The 17,307-nt window shown below is 40.9% G+C and overlaps 1 protein-coding gene and 1 long non-coding RNA gene across 6 annotated transcripts in view; one reads left to right on the top strand and one right to left on the bottom strand.

Annotated features, from left to right (window-relative positions):
• LOC5502442 (girdin) overlaps positions 1 to 9,253 on the top strand; it is a 46,435-nt gene extending 37,182 nt beyond the window's left edge. For 3 of the 5 annotated variants that reach the window (XM_048730775.1, XM_048730777.1, XM_048730778.1), the window contains 9 exons: positions 9 to 48; positions 1,201 to 1,304; positions 1,537 to 1,624; positions 3,109 to 3,303; positions 3,876 to 3,953; positions 4,548 to 4,615; positions 4,957 to 5,049; positions 5,179 to 5,227; positions 5,530 to 9,253. In XM_048730775.1, the coding sequence (XP_048586732.1) occupies positions 9 to 48; positions 1,201 to 1,304; positions 1,537 to 1,624; positions 3,109 to 3,303; positions 3,876 to 3,953; positions 4,548 to 4,615; positions 4,957 to 5,049; positions 5,179 to 5,227; positions 5,530 to 7,653 (2,839 nt within the window). In that variant the 3' untranslated portion in view covers positions 7,654 to 9,253. Of the gene's footprint in view, positions 1 to 8; positions 49 to 1,200; positions 1,305 to 1,536; positions 1,625 to 3,108; positions 3,304 to 3,875; positions 4,011 to 4,067; positions 4,616 to 4,956; positions 5,050 to 5,178; positions 5,228 to 5,529 lie in introns of those variants that run through there. The other 2 variants (XM_048730776.1, XM_048730779.1) reach the window with 2 other exon arrangements.
• Positions 8,678 to 14,313, bottom strand: LOC116601856. The gene is made up of 3 exons (XR_007312367.1): positions 14,115 to 14,313; positions 8,902 to 9,948; positions 8,678 to 8,800 (listed from the first exon to the last, which is right to left on the bottom strand). It is a non-coding gene; the product is annotated as an uncharacterized LOC116601856 (long non-coding RNA).
• Between the last annotated feature and the right edge of the window lie 2,994 nt (positions 14,314 to 17,307).

The following is a 17,307-nucleotide window of genomic DNA, read 5'->3' on the forward strand; positions in this document are numbered from 1 at the left end:
TGCCTTAGGTTGGAGGAATCATCTAAACAGCAAATGCAATTGCGAGAGGTGAGAATGATACCTGCACCCAGGGAAGTGTGTGCGCCTTACGAGAATTATATCAAGTTTTGAAAACTAAAAGTTTTGACGTGGTACTCAAATCGATTATTGTGTGATGTTTTCGTTATTGTTAGTTACAAGTATATTCACGAGGTGCGTATCATTGGTAATTTTTATGATGTTTTTATCAATTGTATCAGAGTTATTTAATGGCTTCACCTTATAAGAAGGTGCTGAATATTGTTTGCTATTGGTATCAGGAGTTGAATATCGTTTGTTATTTGTATCAGGGGGTGAATATCGTTTGTCGTGTAAATCAGGAGGTGAATATCGTTTATTGTGTGTATCAGGAGGTGAATATCGTTTGTTTTTTGTATCAGGAAGTGAAAATCGTTTGTGTTTTTGTATCAGGAGGTATATTTCGTTTGTTATTTGTATCAGGAGGTGAATGTCGTTTGTTGTTTGTATCAGGAGGTAAATATCATTTGTTATGTGTATCAGGAGGGGAATATCGTTTGTTATTTGTATCAGGAGGTATATATCTTTTGTTACTTGTATCAGGAGGTGAATATCGTTTGTTATTTGTATCAGGAGGTATATATCGTTTGTTATGTGTATCAGGAGGTGAATATCGTTTGTTATTTGTATCAGGAGGTATATATCTTTTGTTTCTTGTATCAGGAGGTGAATATCGTTTGTTATTTGTATCAGGAGGTATATATCGTTTGTTATGTGTATCAGGAGGTGAATATCGTTTGTTATTTGTATCAGAAGGTATATATCTTTTGTTACTTGTATCAGGAGGTGAATATCGTTTGTTATTTGTACCAGGAGTCAAATATCGTTTGTTATGTGTATCAGAAGGTGAATATCGTTTGTTATTTGTATCAGGAGGTATATACCGTTTGTTATGTGTATCAGGAGGTGAATATCGTTTGTTATTTGTATCAGGAGGTATATATCTTTTGTTACTTGTATCAGGAGGTGAATATCTTTTGTTACTTGTATCAGGAGGTAAATATCTTTTGTTATTTGTACCAGGAGTCAAATATTGTTTGTTATGTGTATCAGGATGTATATATCGTTTGTTATTTGTATCAGAATGTATATATCGTTTGTTATGTGTATCAGGAGGTGAATATCGTTTGTTATTTGTACCAGGAGGCTGGGGCTAGAGGTCACGAGAGGTCCACCGAGAGAACAGGTCAACCGAGGAAAGGAGGCTCCTCACAGACCATCATCTTCAAACCTGCTGATACATCAAGGTTAGCTAGCAGAGCCCCCATAAGTATGCGGTTGATGATTATGCGGTGGATATAGCGAAACTGTCGATTAGTATACGGTACTTTTTAGAGGATCAGTGGTTCGACGGACTAAAGATAACAATACGAAACAGATACACATGTGGAACGAATCGTACTAGTATTTCAGTACAGCATGAGGTACTTGCTCTTTTTTATTATGCGAATATTGGATGGTTGCCTGTTTGTCCAATAGGAATGACCGTAAGACAGTAGAAATGCTGTCTGTGGCCGATAAAAGGATAGCTGACCTCAATGACGAAATTCGAATGCTAGAAAAACAAGTGAGTGTCTCTTAGCTATTTTGTACTTCATCCTATTATGTAATTAATCCTATTATGTAGTTCATCTCTTTTCCTTCATCCTCTTTTTTTCTTTGTGTTTTTTTATTTATTTGTATTTTTAACTCTCGTCGTCCTCTCTTATTTTTCTTTGTATTTTTGTATTTTGCGCTATTGCTGTGAATTTATTTTTCTTGCGTTTTCACTATTGTATATTGCTGCTGTTCTTGTTTCTGCATTCCGTACACATCACTTACACATCACGTACACATCCTTAACCGCACACATCATTAACCGCACACATCATTAACCGCACACATACCGGATGCATCATTAATCGGATGCATCATTAACTGCACACATCATTAACCGCACACATCATTAACCAGACAAAACATTAACCGCACACATAAACCGCATACATCATTAACCACACACATCATTAACCTCACATCATTAACCACACACATCATTAACCGCACACACCATTAACCACACACAACATTAACTGCACACATCATTAACCGCACACATCATTAACCGCACACATCATTAACCGCACACATCATTAACCGCACACATCATTAACCGCACACATCATTAACCGCACACATCATTAACCGCACACATCATTAACCGCACACATCATTAACCGCACACATCATTAACCGCACACATCATTTACCGCACACATCATTTACCGCACACATCATTTACCGCACACATACCGGATGCATCATTAATCGGATGCATCATTAACCGCACACATCATTAACCGCACACATCATTAACCACACACATCATTAACAGCACACATCATTAACCAGACAAAACATTAACCGCACACATAAACCGCATACATCATTAACCACACACATCATTAACCTCACATCATTAACCACACACATCATTAACCACACACATCGTTAACCGCACACACCATTAACCACACATAACATTAACCGCACACATCATTAACCAGACAAAACATTAACCGCACACATAAACCGCACACATCATTTACCGCACACATCATTAACCTCACATCATTAACCACACACACCATTAACCACACACATCATTAACCACACACATTATTAACCACACACATCATTAACCACACACATCATTAACCGCACACAACATTAACCGCACACAACATTAACCGCACACAACATTAACTGCACACACCATTAACTGCACACATTAACCGCACACAACATTAACCGGATGCATCATTAACCGGATAAATCATCGACCCTGTATTGGCAGACGTTCTAGAACCGCGGGAGCTGGCACCGTCAGTGCCAATGTTTACACACTAACTCTCACTCATGTAAACTGAATAGAGCAGTCTGTACCTACACACAGACGAGTAAAGTCAGTAATATTAAAAGACAAATTAGGTGGAAAAATATTTGCCAAAAGAAACGTTTATCCTGAGTCGCTAGCGATTTCGCTCACTAACCCAGCGTTTCCTTTTCTAGAATGCTATCGTCGCTACTCAGAACGAGTCCATGTCTGCTCGTAATGCTCAGCTTGAGATCGAGAACGAGTCACTGAAAAGCGAGGTGAACACAATGAAGACTGACCTGAGCTCTATGCACTCAGACATGAAGGAGGCCAGAGATTACTACCACCAACTAGACCTTTCCGCTGCCACCATGGGCCATAGATGCGAGGTAATTTGCCGAGTTGTTTGTTATTTGTTCGTCCACCATGGGCCATAGATGCGAGGTAATTTGCCGAGTTGTTTGTTATTTGTTGGTCCACCATGGGCCATAGATGCGAGGTAATTTGCCTAGTTGTTTGTTATTTGTTGGTCCAGCATGGGCCATATATGCGAGGTAATTTGCCGAGTTGTTTGTTATTTGTTCGTCCACCTTGGGCCATAGATGCGATGTAATTTGCCAAGTAGTTTGTTATTTGTTTGTCCACTATGGATGACGATGATATCAAATGTATAATGTAAGATTCTTTTTCACTAACACAGAATCTCCAGGTATATACAAAGGAATCAGCATCATTAAACGAGCATGATCTAAGTGTCTAGGATGGCTTTATGTCTTGCACTTTTCACAATTTAGTAAACCCACTAATTGTGTCCATTGATATTTGAGGCTAATGGCGTTTGTTCGTTCCAGAGAAATCAGCATCATTAAACGAGCATGATCTAAGTGTCTAGGATGGCTTTATGTCTTGCACTTTTCACAATTTAGTGATATTTGAGGCTAATGGCGTTTGTTCGTTCCAGATGCTTGGCCAGCTCAATGCCACTCTTGAGGAAGAGAACAAGGCGCTCCATGATAAGGTCACCTGGCTGATAGGGCAGGTGAGTCGTTAGTAGAACAAGGCGCTCCATGATAAGGTCACCTGGCTGATAGGGCAGGTGAGTCGTTAGTAGAACAAGGCGCTCCATGATAAGGTCACCTGGCTGATAGGGCAGGTGAGTCGTTAGTAGCCGTCTCTTGTTGGGTTTCGAAGAACCTTTTGTTCATTCCAACTCCAAGGACGTCCCTGTACCCTTCTGCCCTCAAGCAGCTGTGTTATCAAACAATGGGTGCCTACAAGTAGTTGTTTTCAAATTTAATATCCTGACAACATTCTAGTGCCAAAACCTCCCCATCTGTCGAACAGGCGGAAATTTCTTATTGTATGAAGAACATGTATATGTATGTATTACATGTAATTACGTGTAACGCGCAACGCCGCCCGCGAATAACGGGACACCACGGGACGATGACGTCATGTCGGTAAATTCTACCGGAATTAGTAAGTTGTTTAGCCCTCGGAGACGTAGACCGCGAGAACAGGGGGTGGCGATGGGCGTTCGAAGTCCAAGGGATCGCCTCGAGCTCCTGGACAAGGTAGAGTAACCCTGAATTACCGTTACCGTTTGCTATAACATGCATTATGTACGTTTTAGAATCAAGATCTGATGGTAAAGTCCTTGGAAGATAAAGATCAGTTTATGGAAGAAGAGAGATTGTTCTCGTAAGCATAAACGACCCTTTCACTGCTATTTTCAATATTCTGGGAACTGTCGTCACAACTTTTCAACTGCAATTCTAAATGAGCCATTCCATTCTAATTAGAATGGGTGCTATCTGATTGGTCAGCGCCTTGCGGAGAGGTGGCGTGATTGGAAACCATTTCAGTTCCGGCCAATGAACCTGCTCCAAGGATTTTGAATAACGGAAGTCAGAAGGCGATTCAGTTGTTGGAAATCGTTAGCGACAGTTCGCAGATTACTTAAAAAATCAAAACTTGTTATTATACTGTGTTCATGCAAAGGAAAATAAGTCAGAAACATCTCCAAACATTTCTTTCTGCAGAGATAAGTTGTACAACTTGCAAAGGACAAAGAAGAAGTTGGAGGAGCAGATTGACCTCGCCAACAAGGCTCTCATGGAGGCGACTCCAAAGAAGTGAGTTATTACTTTGCAAATGGGAACAAGAATTGAAAAGAACCTAAGCTCTTTGTTTATAACTATCTACTTAGCTATGTTGTTTTGTTGATATATTAATGATATTAATTTAGAATTTTTGTATGGTAGAAAGCCAAATTTCTTCAAGAAAGTTCTTCAGAAAGCAGGGATCAAGAAGGTATGTTATTGTTGTTGTTGTTGTTGTTGTTGTTGTTGTTGTTGTTGTTGTTGTTGTTGTTGTTGTTGTTGTTGTTGTTGTTGTTGTTGTTGTTGTTGTTGTTGTTGTTGTTGTTGTTGTTGTTGTTGTTGTTGTTATGATATTGTTTCTATTGGTTGTTCGACACTGCGCCATAAAGCTTAAGCACAAGCAAGCTAAGGAAAGTTATACTGGCATTCTCTTAGGTGCAATTCTATAAGATTCCACGATGATCTCTTTTTTTTTCTATTTATTTATATTATTTTTTTCGAATGTTTTCCCAGAAAAAGGATGCGAAGAACCCTGTCCATCTGTTACGTCACGAACAGTTACCCGACGATGTAGACAGCAGCACAATGGGCTGCGATCACCATGACGACAGCGTGACGTCATTGCAGATACCTTTCTCCGCTCACCGCTTTGACAACTCCAGCGTTGCATCTCGGGAAAGCTCCACGTCTGGTGACTCCAGCAGAGGCCTTGGGCCACGCGCCAACCAATCAGAAGTCTTGCTAAGACGACCACGTGATCCAGCTGCCATTTCTCCGGTGGCAAGCACCTCTGCATTGATGAGTCCGCAGGAGATTGAAATCATGAAGAACCGGAAGACTAGTCACGACGTTTCGGCGTTCCGCGCACGCCAAGTACGCTCCGAGGTCTTCCAGGATAACTTCCGCCTTGGAAAGCTCTCGAGGCCGAAGAGTATGGACGCGCTAGACCGACTCGGCGGTGGGCGTGTCAGCGACACTAACCTTTCCTCGAGTAGCGCGGCCACGTTTGACGGGGTGCAACCTTCTGCCGGATCACACGTGAGATATGATACAAGTCCTAGCCTCACGCCCATGTCTGCCCGCCGGGGTGGTCCAGTCCAAACTAGCAGTCCGCAGACCTCGCCTATCCTCTCACGTCGGCAGGATGTAAGGTCGAGTTCGCATACAGCACCCAGCAGGGGTCGTTCGGACTCCCCGCCCACGCCTGAAGGTAGAGGCGCGCCGCCTCCGTACCCTGGGTACTCTTCAACCCCTGTGCGGGACCAGCGGTCTTCGCCTCCTTTGACGGCTACTCCTCCGAGGTCTCGGCGAAACAGTTTCTCGAGTGCTGTATCAGGTTCGCCTGCCACCCAAGAAGAAGAGCGCGCGACCCACCCCTCCCTGGATAGGACTACCTCCTCGGATTCTAGAACATCTGATCAAGTTAGATCTGATTTGAGAGGAGACCCGCGATACGATTCTAGACGGAGATCAGACGTTCGAAGCCCAGAGAGACCTTCAAGCGCTCGTAACTCGGACACGAAGGCCACAGATCAAGAGTGGAAAGAAGTTCGATCACCGGATGCCAGGGACGCACGAGGCAACTTTGTTAGAGATTCTGGAATTCGTGTATCATACTCGCGTCTGCCGGAATCGGCAAATGATCGGGTCCGTCCGTCGTCTGCTCGGGACCGGAGCGATAGTCAGGGCAAAGAGTTGGTATTCGCTGTATCTGGGGTAACCACACCTAGGACGCCAAGAGACGTCAGTGCGTCAGTACAAGGAAAAATCGAATCTCCCACGATCTTGCGAGATGAGTCCAGAATTAATAACGCGAGAGTACGTCCGTCATCAGCGGGCCCTTATAGGACTCCTAAACACGCCGCACCACCAGTGCCCCCCAGGCGAGCCACGCCCGAGAATGAGCGACCACCAGCCGATCCTCGCTTCACAAATCGGGTGTTACCCGAAGAGGGACAGGAAGTGATGATTGACGTTACCGGATGTGACGTCAGTGCGATTCCCGTGTCCACGCCTTCCACTGTCCAGTCTCCTACAAGTAGAGTGCAACACGTATCCACGACTCCAAATGGAGTTGATATGCGACGTGGGTCCCCTTTGGATAGTCCGAGCTCTCGAACGAACGATTCTCGATCCATCGACGCGTGGAACTTAGCGGTCCACTCTCCTCAAGGGCGTACTGAGTCTTCCGACGAGAATCGGAATGATACGAACTATTTCGAGACAGTTTCGGTAAAGCCGAGACCCGATGTGAAATCGCCGGAGGGAACAAGAAGTGTAGGGGATAGCCCTGTGAGGACGAATGTGCGCGCGCGGCTTGTAGAAATTGAACACAACAAGCCCTCAACCGTCCAACGCGCAACGCCACCCGCGAATAACGGGACACCACGGGACGATGACGTCATGTCAGTAAAGTCAACCGGAAGTAGCAAGTCGTCAAGCTCTAGGAGACGTAGACCACGAGAGCAAGAGATTTTCATCGGCCCTCCTACCGGAATGACTTCGGATTCGTCCGTAGCAAGTTCAAGGGGACGTCGGGATGGCGATGGGCGTTCGAAGTCCAAGGCACCGCCTCGAGCTCCAGGTCAAGGACAGGCGAAGGGTTCGCCTCTTTGGTACGAATACGGCTGTGTCTAATACACATGCGCCAAAACCGGCAAACTTATATATACTTATATATATATATATATTAGGCTCATTTGGGCACTAAATTTTTTTAGTGTGAGTATCATATTTGTACATAGTGTGTTGGAGATTAGACACTTTATACTCAGGAGACCTTGTGATAACTCTGTAAACAGCACTGAAGACATTTTTCATTTCACCTTCCTTTTTCACCTTTCTTTGTGTCATCTCAAGAAAAAGTCCATGTTTGAATGCGGGGCGGGCGTTGACCAGCTGGGGGGGGGGGGGGGGGCAATGCACGTAGAAATCACGTGACTTTTTGAGTAGCAAACTCGCGCCTAAATAAACGCTGAAATGGCTGCGTCGGTTGCCGGAGAGCGACAAAAAGAAATGAAATCTTTAAATAAACGAATCCTGGCATAGAAACGTTCTGGCTGATTGGTAAGGGCTGAATATTTAGCTTTTTGTTATTATTTTGCCGCCAAAAGCCGGAGCGCGCGCATGTTTGCCACCAACATGTTACGCGATTTTTCAGGGCTAGTCGCCCATGTATAGACCATTTTTCCCACATGTCTAACAAGAGACAGGACTGCACAAGGAACCGAGGAAAAGAATATGTGTAGTGTCGCACCATGGCTATTCGTGCGATAATGGTGCGACATCGTGCGATTATGGTGGGACATAGTGCGATTTTGGTGTGTCTGATATACATGCTTTTCTGAATAATCCTGTAATCAGTTGTACATAAGAATTATTTAGACCGTATTTATGGTACATAGTGTATAGACTATCGTTATTGTTACTTTATCGTTATCGTCAGGCTGCGTCAATGGTACGACGAATGGTAGTCGTAGATTTGTTTGCCTTTGCGTTTAATTTATTAGAGATGCATAGCCATTGAAATAGTAGATCAAGGTATTGTTAGAACCACAGGGTTCCCAAGTCGCTGAGATACACCTCTGGGCACGTCTGTATTAGAGAGATGTATAGCCATATATAGAAAGAGTAAAGCAAGTTGTTATTAGAACCACAGGGTTCCCAAGTGGCTAGGATAACACCTCTGGGCACGTCTGTATTAGAGAGATGTATAGCCATATATAGAAAAAGTAAAGCAAGTTGTTATTAGAACCACAGGGTTCCCAAGTGGCTAGGATAACACCTCTGGGCACGTCTGTATTAGAGAGATGTATAGCCATATATAGAAAGAGTAAAGCAAGTTGTTATTAGAACCACAGGGTTCCCAAGTGGCTAGGATAACACCTCTGGGACACGTCTGTATGATTTGGGATTCCTGTGATGTTATTTTATCGAGTGGTTTTGTAAATGTGAAATTTATTTTCTCGAAGTAATTTATTTATACTTTGAAATAGAATTAATATATGTGTGATCACCGAGGTATCGCAGTAGAATGATAGCATTGCATGTGTTGTGTGCAGTTTTCAGTTTCGTACATAAAAATCCCTTTTTTATAAATGTTTGATTAGAAGTCTTTGCTAATGTTAAACATCCTTTTATACAATTGTACTTAAAAATTGAACTATAACAACGCATTTCTTAATGTTTGTGAATTCTACAGTTGCATTTGATAAATAAATGTTGCCAGACAAAGTCATTTCATTATGCAGTAGTTTTTTTTTAACTCTACTCTTTCCATTCCATGCTTATACCATAGTTCTTGTGATACGGGCGAGGGAATAACATGTTATGAAAATCTTAGATTTATAGAAATTATTTTGTATGCAATAATCAAGAATGATATAAATACAAGCCCTTCAACAATATCAACTGTCCCTCGGCATCCCCTATATTAATCATTGTTCTTATTAATATATATTATTATTTACTTATCTATCATTATAATAGTGCCGGTGATACTTCTTCAAATCATAGTAATTGGGATACCTGTGTCTTTAAGCGTCACTGGTAGCATATCCATTTCGCAAGGTGGAGGAGGCTCGTAAGTGTGTGATGGCTGGTTTCTCGCTCTAGTAACATAGAACCAAGTGAACCCTAACGCTAATACAGCGATAGCCAGAACGCCACAAACCACCGCAAGCCATATTACCGTACTAGATTCCGATCCACCTTCCTCGGTCCTTGCATTTCTTGGAGCCCTGCATTTCTCACATTCCCTGCATTCTGCACACTCCGATATTGACGGTTTCTTATCCTGGTTCCGAATTGGGAATGATAGTCTTGAACGCCTTCGCAATGATTGGTAGAGAAGATATCACCGGGCGCATCCTTGTAGCCCGTGTTGAGGCGGATGATCTGACCCAGCGTCAGACTGTGCACCTTTGGGGTTTCCTGAGTTTAACAAAAAAAATAGCACGGAAAACATGTAGGAGAATTTCAATAAAAATAAATATTGTTTCTCTCTCATAGCTTCTCACATGCGAGAATTTTACTCGCCAGTAGATACGAACTGCTCCAGTGTAGAGAGCCAGGTTTTTACACCAAGTTGTGCTGACCCGGTTTCAAAAGCCCGTGAAATACCGTTTAGTTTATTTAGTACAAATACACTGTATAAAAAAGTACCGTTATTTTTTAAATGGGTAGGATACGACCAGAGTGAAGTTAGTTCCTTATTCGCAGTTCCTTTTTCGTCTGTTTCCTTATTCGCTCAGTTCCTTATTCAAATCCGGGGGGGGGTACTTACATGATACCTTTTAATTCGAGTTGAAACAGTATTTAGGCATAACAGTTTATTCAGAACAAGTCCAACAGCATTTTCGTCGGGTAAATTTCGATGCTTTAACGTGCTCGCTGCTAAGCGGAGCTGTGAACATGAGACTCTATCTGCTACAAAAGGTCAAATTACGCTATGCGTGCAATCGCTTTCACAAATGAATCTAGCAAAAGAGAGGAAATCTACCTCTCATCTGATAAATGTATTTATATCTTGGGCTTTCTTTCCAAACGCATTAATATATTTAGAGGAAAAATATTCACGCTTTACGTGACTACGTACGCGTGTAGAAGGAATTTGACCTTGCTAACAAAACCACAATTTGACAGATAGTGCTTGTTGTCAATTAACACCTTGACTACTAGATATGGCTCTGACAAAACAAATAGATTAGTGCAGTGACACGAATAGGGAACTGCTCCTTATTCAAGTTAGTTTTCGCGAATAAGGAAATGGAATCTCCCAACGTCCGATTTCGTTTTACGACTTTATCCGAATAAGGAATAGACTATGAAGAGGGTTGTCAGTGTTTGCTCATCATTTCTCAATAAAGGAAATGAAATTTCATAACTCCCGATTCGCTTTTACGACTCCTTTCTAAAGAGTTCTCGAAAAAGGAAATGGTATTTCATAACTCCCTATCTCGTTTTAACTACTTATCCGAATAAGAAATAGACTAAAAAGAGGGTTTTTTATGTTTTCTAAACATTTCTCGAATAAATAAATGGAATCTCCCAACTTCCGATTTCGTTTTACCTACTTATCCGAATAAGGAATAGACTAAAGAGAGGGTTCTTAGTGTTTGCTCATCATTTCTCAATAAAGGAAATGAAATTTCATAACTCCCGATTCGCTTTTACGACTCCTTTCTAAAGAGTTCCCGAAAAAGGAAATGGTATTTCATAACTCCCTATCTCGTTTAACTACTTATCCGAATAAGGAATAGACTAAAAAGAGGGTCGTTTGTGTTTTCTAAACATTTCTCGAATAAGGAAATGGTATTTCATAACGCCTGATTTCGTTTTAACTACTTATCCGAATAAGGAATAAACTATGAAGAGGATTGTCAGTGTTTGCTCATCATTTCTCAATAAAGGAAAGGAAATTTCATAACTCCCGATTTCGCTTTAACTACTCCTTTCGAAAGAGTTCTCGAAAAAGGAAATTGTATTTCATAACTCCCTATCTCGTTTTAACTACTTATCCGAATAAGGAATAGACTAAAAAGAGGGTCGTTAGTGTTTTTTAAACATTTCTCGAAAAAGGAAATGGTATTTCATAACGCCTGATTTCGTTTTACCTACTTATCCGAATAAGGAATAGACTAAAGAGAGGGTTCTTTAGTACTTTCTAAACATTTCTCGAATAAGTAAATGGAATCTCCCAACGTCCTATTTCGTTTTACTACTTATCCGAATAAGGAATAGACTAAAGAGAGGGTTCTTTAGTACTTTCTAAACATTTCTCGAATAAGGAAATGGTATTTCATAACGCCTGATTTCTTTTTAAATATCTATTCGAATAAGGAATCTACTTTAAAGAGGATTGTTAGTATTTTCTCACAATTTGTTCAGAGGAGTATATTCGCGCTTTACTTGACTACGTACGGATGTCGTGTGAATTTGACCTTGCTAACAAAACCACAATTTGACAGATAGTGCTTGTTGTCAATTAACACCTTGGCTACTACATAAGGCTCTGACAAAACAAATAGATTAGTGCAGTGACACGAATAGGCAACTGCTCCTTATTCAAGTTAGTTTTCGCGAATAAGGAAATGGAATCTCCCAACGTCCGATTTCGTTTTACGACTTTATCCGAATAAGGAATAGACTATGAAGAGGGTTGTCAGTGTTTGCTCATCATTTCTCAATAAAGGACATGAAATTTCATAACGCCCGATTTCGCTTTAACGACTCCTTTCGAAAGAGTTCTCGGAAAAGGAAATGGTATTTCATAACTCCCTATCTCGTTTTAACTACTTATCCGAATAAGGAATAGACTAAAAAGAGGGTTTTTTATGCCGAAACAGTAGTGTAAACGAAATCAGGCGTTATGAAATACCATTTACTTATTCGAGAAATGTTTAGAAAGTACTAAAGAACCCTCTCTTTAGTCTATTCCTTATTCGGATAAGTAGGTAAAACGAAATCAGGCGTTATGAAATACCATTTCCTTTTTCGAGAAATGTTTAAAAAACACTAACGACCCTCTTTTTAGTCTATTCCTTATTCGGATAAGTAGTTAAAACGAGATAGGGAGTTATGAAATACAATTTCCTTTTTCGAGAACTCTTTCGAAAGGAGTAGTTAAAGCGAAATCGGGAGTTATGAAATTTCCTTTCCTTTATTGAGAAATGATGAGCAAACAATGACAATCCTCTTCATAGTTTATTCCTTATTCGGATAAGTAGTTAAAACGAAATCAGGCGTTATGAAATACCATTTCCTTATTCGAGAAATGTTTAGAAAACACAAACGACCCTCTTTTTAGTCTATTCCTTATTCGGATAAGTAGTTAAAACGAGATAGGGAGTTATGAAATACCATTTCCTTTTTCGGGAACTCTTTAGAAAGGAGTCGTAAAAGCGAATCGGGAGTTATGAAATTTCATTTCCTTTATTGAGAAATGATGAGCAAACACTAAGAACCCTCTCTTTAGTCTATTCCTTATTCGGATAAGTAGGTAAAACGAAATCGGAAGTTGGGAGATTCCATTTATTTATTCGAGAAATGTTTAGAAAACATAAAAAAACCTCTTTTTAGTCTATTCCTTATTCGGATAAGTAGGTAAAACGAAATCAGGCGTTATGAAATACCATTTCCTTTTTCGAGAAATGTTTAAAAAACACTAACGACCCTCTTTTTAGTCTATTCCTTATTCGGATAAGTAGTTAAAACGAGATAGGGAGTTATGAAATACCATTTCCTTTTTCGAGAACTCTTTAGAAAGGAGTCGTAAAAGCGAATCGGGAGTTATGAAATTTCATTTCCTTTATTGAGAAATGATGAGCAAACACTGACAACCCTCTTCATAGTCTATTCCTTATTCGGATAAAGTCGTAAAACGAAATCGGACGTTGGGAGATTCCATTTCCTTATTCGCGAAAACTAACTTGAATAAGGAGCAGTTCCCTATTCGTGTCACTGCACTAATCTATTTGTTTTGTCAGAGCCATATCTAGTAGTCAAGGTGTTAATTGACAACAAGCACTATCTGTCAAATTGTGGTTTTGTTAGCAAGGTCAAATTCCTTCTACACGCGTACGTAGTCACGTAAAGCGTGAATATTTTTCCTCTAAATATATTAATGCGTTTGGAAAGAAAGCCCAAGATATAAATACATTTATCAGATGAGAGGTAGATTTCCTCTCTTTTGCTAGATTCATTTGTGAAAGCGATTGCACGCATAGCGTAATTTGACCTTTTGTAGCAGATAGAGTCTCATGTTCACAGCTCCGCTTAGCAGCGAGCACGTTAAAGCATCGAAATTTACCCGACGAAAATGCTGTTGGACTTGTTCTGAATAAACTGTTATGCCTAAATACTGTTTCAACTCGAATTAAAAGGTATCATGTAAGTACCCCCCCTGATTTGAATAAGGAACTGAGCGAATAAGGAAACAGACGAAAAAGGAACTGCGAATAAGGAACTAACTTCACGCTGGTTAGGATACGCTGGAAGATTTCGGGAATGAATTACGTTTTTACGTTTTGAAACCCAAGTTGGCTGTTGCGAACCAAATAGGCGACTCACGTGACCCTGGATATTCCATCCTTCCGTACCATTATTTCGATAGAGCTTGCTCGGTCCATCAAACACTGTGAAAAATATACCCTCATAACCATTGCTTTTTTAGTCACCGACCATGTGCTTGCAATGGATGTGGTGGATGCCTCCCGAAACTGTCAATCACCCAAAACAAAATTGAGTCACACAAGCGATCCATTTCGATTGTCTGATTCGCGAGTCACTAAAAGCCCGATTCAAGCCTTATAACAACATATATATAGAATTTATATAGCGCTTATTGTCATGATATTACGCAACGCTTCGCTCACACTTGTAATATAGAACTAAATCGTTAGAGATTAATCACGCAATATTATTGTAATATGAAACTTAATTCTCTCTCAACTACATGCGCTCGCTTCAACACACAATGGTTCATCCTGACAATTATACCCAATAAATTGATTAAATAAAGACCGCAAATCATTACACTTACCCAAACCATGTTCTAAGCGCTTCACATTTAAAATCCGAATGTGTGTAAAACACCTGAGTATTTTCGGGCCCGAAAACTTCATTTTGCATTTTTTGCTAAAAAATTTGCATGTTTTCCTTTTTGAGAACTGCTTTCATGTTAGAACAGTTTGAACTTCCTCTTGGTTCATATTCCAAATGATTACGCTCAATAGGGCCTTTTTTGAAGTTTTGCTAAAAGTTACCCGAAAAGTCTCGGGTGACTCAGAGGTCCCGAGAACTTTCCAAATATTTAAGCCATGTGACTTTCGGGCCCGAGAAGTTCGGGAAAGATCAAAATCTAAAAATCTATAAAAAGAATCATCCTTTACCAGGGGCTCATAAGTATGTACTTATGAGACCCTGCCTTTACTTGAATCTTTGTGGTAAAATACGATGTTTGACGATATTTCAACACATTCAGGTACCATAAATTTTAGTGGAATTAGCCAGCTATTCAAATTAAGGAATAGAAACGATTTCGGGCCCGAGATATCTTGGGTGTTTCGAGAAACGACCCCAGCAGAGGCGAGAGGCCCCATACGCTGACATGCTAACACACTGGGCCACCTGTGGCGAGAGGCCCCATACGCTGACATGCTAACACACTGGGCCACCTGTGGCGAGAGGCCCCATACGCTGACATTCTAACACACTGGGCCACCTGTGGTGAGAGGCCCCATACGCTGACATGCTTACACACTGGGCCACCTGTGGCGAGAGACCCCATACGCTGACATGCTAACACACTGGGCCACCTGTGGTGAGAGGCCCCATACACTGACGCACTGAAACACTGGGCCACCTGTGGCGAGAGGCCCCATACGCTGACATGCTAACACACTGGGCAACCTGTGGTGAGAGGCCCCATACACTGACGCGCTGACACCACCCGTGATTCCGGGATTTCCAGAATCAAGCCTTGCGCTCCTGCCGTGCCAAATCTAATTGTCGATTTGTACTGACACAAATCAACGTTGATTCAGACGCCACACTAAATGAGTTGCGCTCAATAGGTTGTGAGTAGTAAAAATAAACTTGATTTTTTTGTTATACTAAAATAAAATAAATAGTGTTTGGTTCGGCAAATCAAAAACTTGACCATTTTCTGGTCATCTCCCGGGGGGGGGGGGAGGGGAGGGGGGCTTCAATAGACTGGGGTGATCGTCGACAAAATCAATTTTCACCTTTAGGAATAGAACTTTGGGTAGGTATAGTCAACAGCAATTGTTACCCCTATAAAAAAGATAGCACTTTTAGGTGTAATTGAAGCAATTTGTAACCCTAACCGCTAAAAGAAAACACATTCTCAGGTTTCTTGGATCGCGGCCACCACCCAGCACATTTCTTTCCTGACTACATTCGTGTTCACATCCATGTTCAGTTGTTATGAGCATGTGATGATCCACTAGTGTGACCCCCTAAGGGATAGCAATTAGTAGAATTTTATACCCTTAATATAAGAGAAACACCCCCGTCTCTGCAAGGAGAAAACCAGTGGAGGCTCGCGTTAGTTGGGTCGATAGAACAAATATATATCAGTAGCATACATTTATGCATGAATTGATGCGTGAATATATGCGTGATGGAACTTACTAAAAATAACATACATTAGTCCAGTCAATCTATGAAATTTTTATGGCCCAGGTGGAACTTATTGCAATAGAATTTCTCTCAGCGGATTTTAAACAAGTGATACAACCTAGTTAACATACTAAAAGTCCCCAAAAATCCCTTTGGTGTAACATCTTGAAATATAGGATTTGTCCATTTCGGAGCTAAACCACAGGGTACCCGCGTTGTTAAAACGGAAAAAATTAAAATACACGTCTCAATCAGTACATTGAAAAGGTCATTGGTCAAAGTTGATTAAAGAAAATGTTTGGATATCGAAACAAAGCAAATTGCTCCTGTTAAATATATTTTTTCCAATATTTCTGTATTCCAAAAACCACAGGGTACCCGCGCCGAAAGCCCTGAAAAAATGAAAATACACGTCTGAATCTGAAAATTTCAATGGCCATTGGCCAAAAATAATGACACAATTTTAGTATCAAAATAAAGCAACTTGTCCATGTTTTTTTTCTATTTCAAATATTTTCTCCACAAATGTATTTCTGCATTCTTTTCAGTGACTGAAATTTGTCTAGAAAACAAACTTATATGTGACATCAGCTCAGTAGGTAGCCTATTCAATACATGTAATACAACGGTAATCTGGAACAGTTTTGTAGTTTCTTGAGGTTTTACACCAGCCTAGAGAAAGCTACTTACACTTCTAATGAAACTGAACGTCTAGCTCTAGCTCGATTAGTCCGAATTGTGACAAGTCTTACCTTTACACTTTACAAACGTCGCACTACAGTCTAGACCATTCTTCTTGCAGGTTCATCTTCTGGTGCTGCAATCCGATTAGCATTTGTATCGCATTATATTTATCAGCGATCCTTGGGGATGGTCCAGTGCGGACAGACTTGCCTCCAAGAAATGGATCGCTGCTAAAAATGGTGCGGTGCAAATGCACAAATTGGATTACATTTGCTTTCTTTAGGCTGGGTGTAAAACCTCAAAAACACAAAAGTGTTACTGATTACTAGAATAGTCTTCAAAAGCTTTATTAGACAACAAAGATGACCAATGGGGGGGGGGGGGGTCATACGTAAACAGGGTCTAGATTCTATGGTTTTACAATACGATTGAAATAAGATGCTTGAAAAGTAGTTGTTCTGCAAA

Source organism: Nematostella vectensis, chromosome 7 (assembly GCF_932526225.1).
Source record: "Nematostella vectensis chromosome 7, jaNemVect1.1, whole genome shotgun sequence".
Lineage (NCBI taxonomy): Eukaryota > Metazoa > Cnidaria > Anthozoa > Actiniaria > Edwardsiidae > Nematostella > Nematostella vectensis.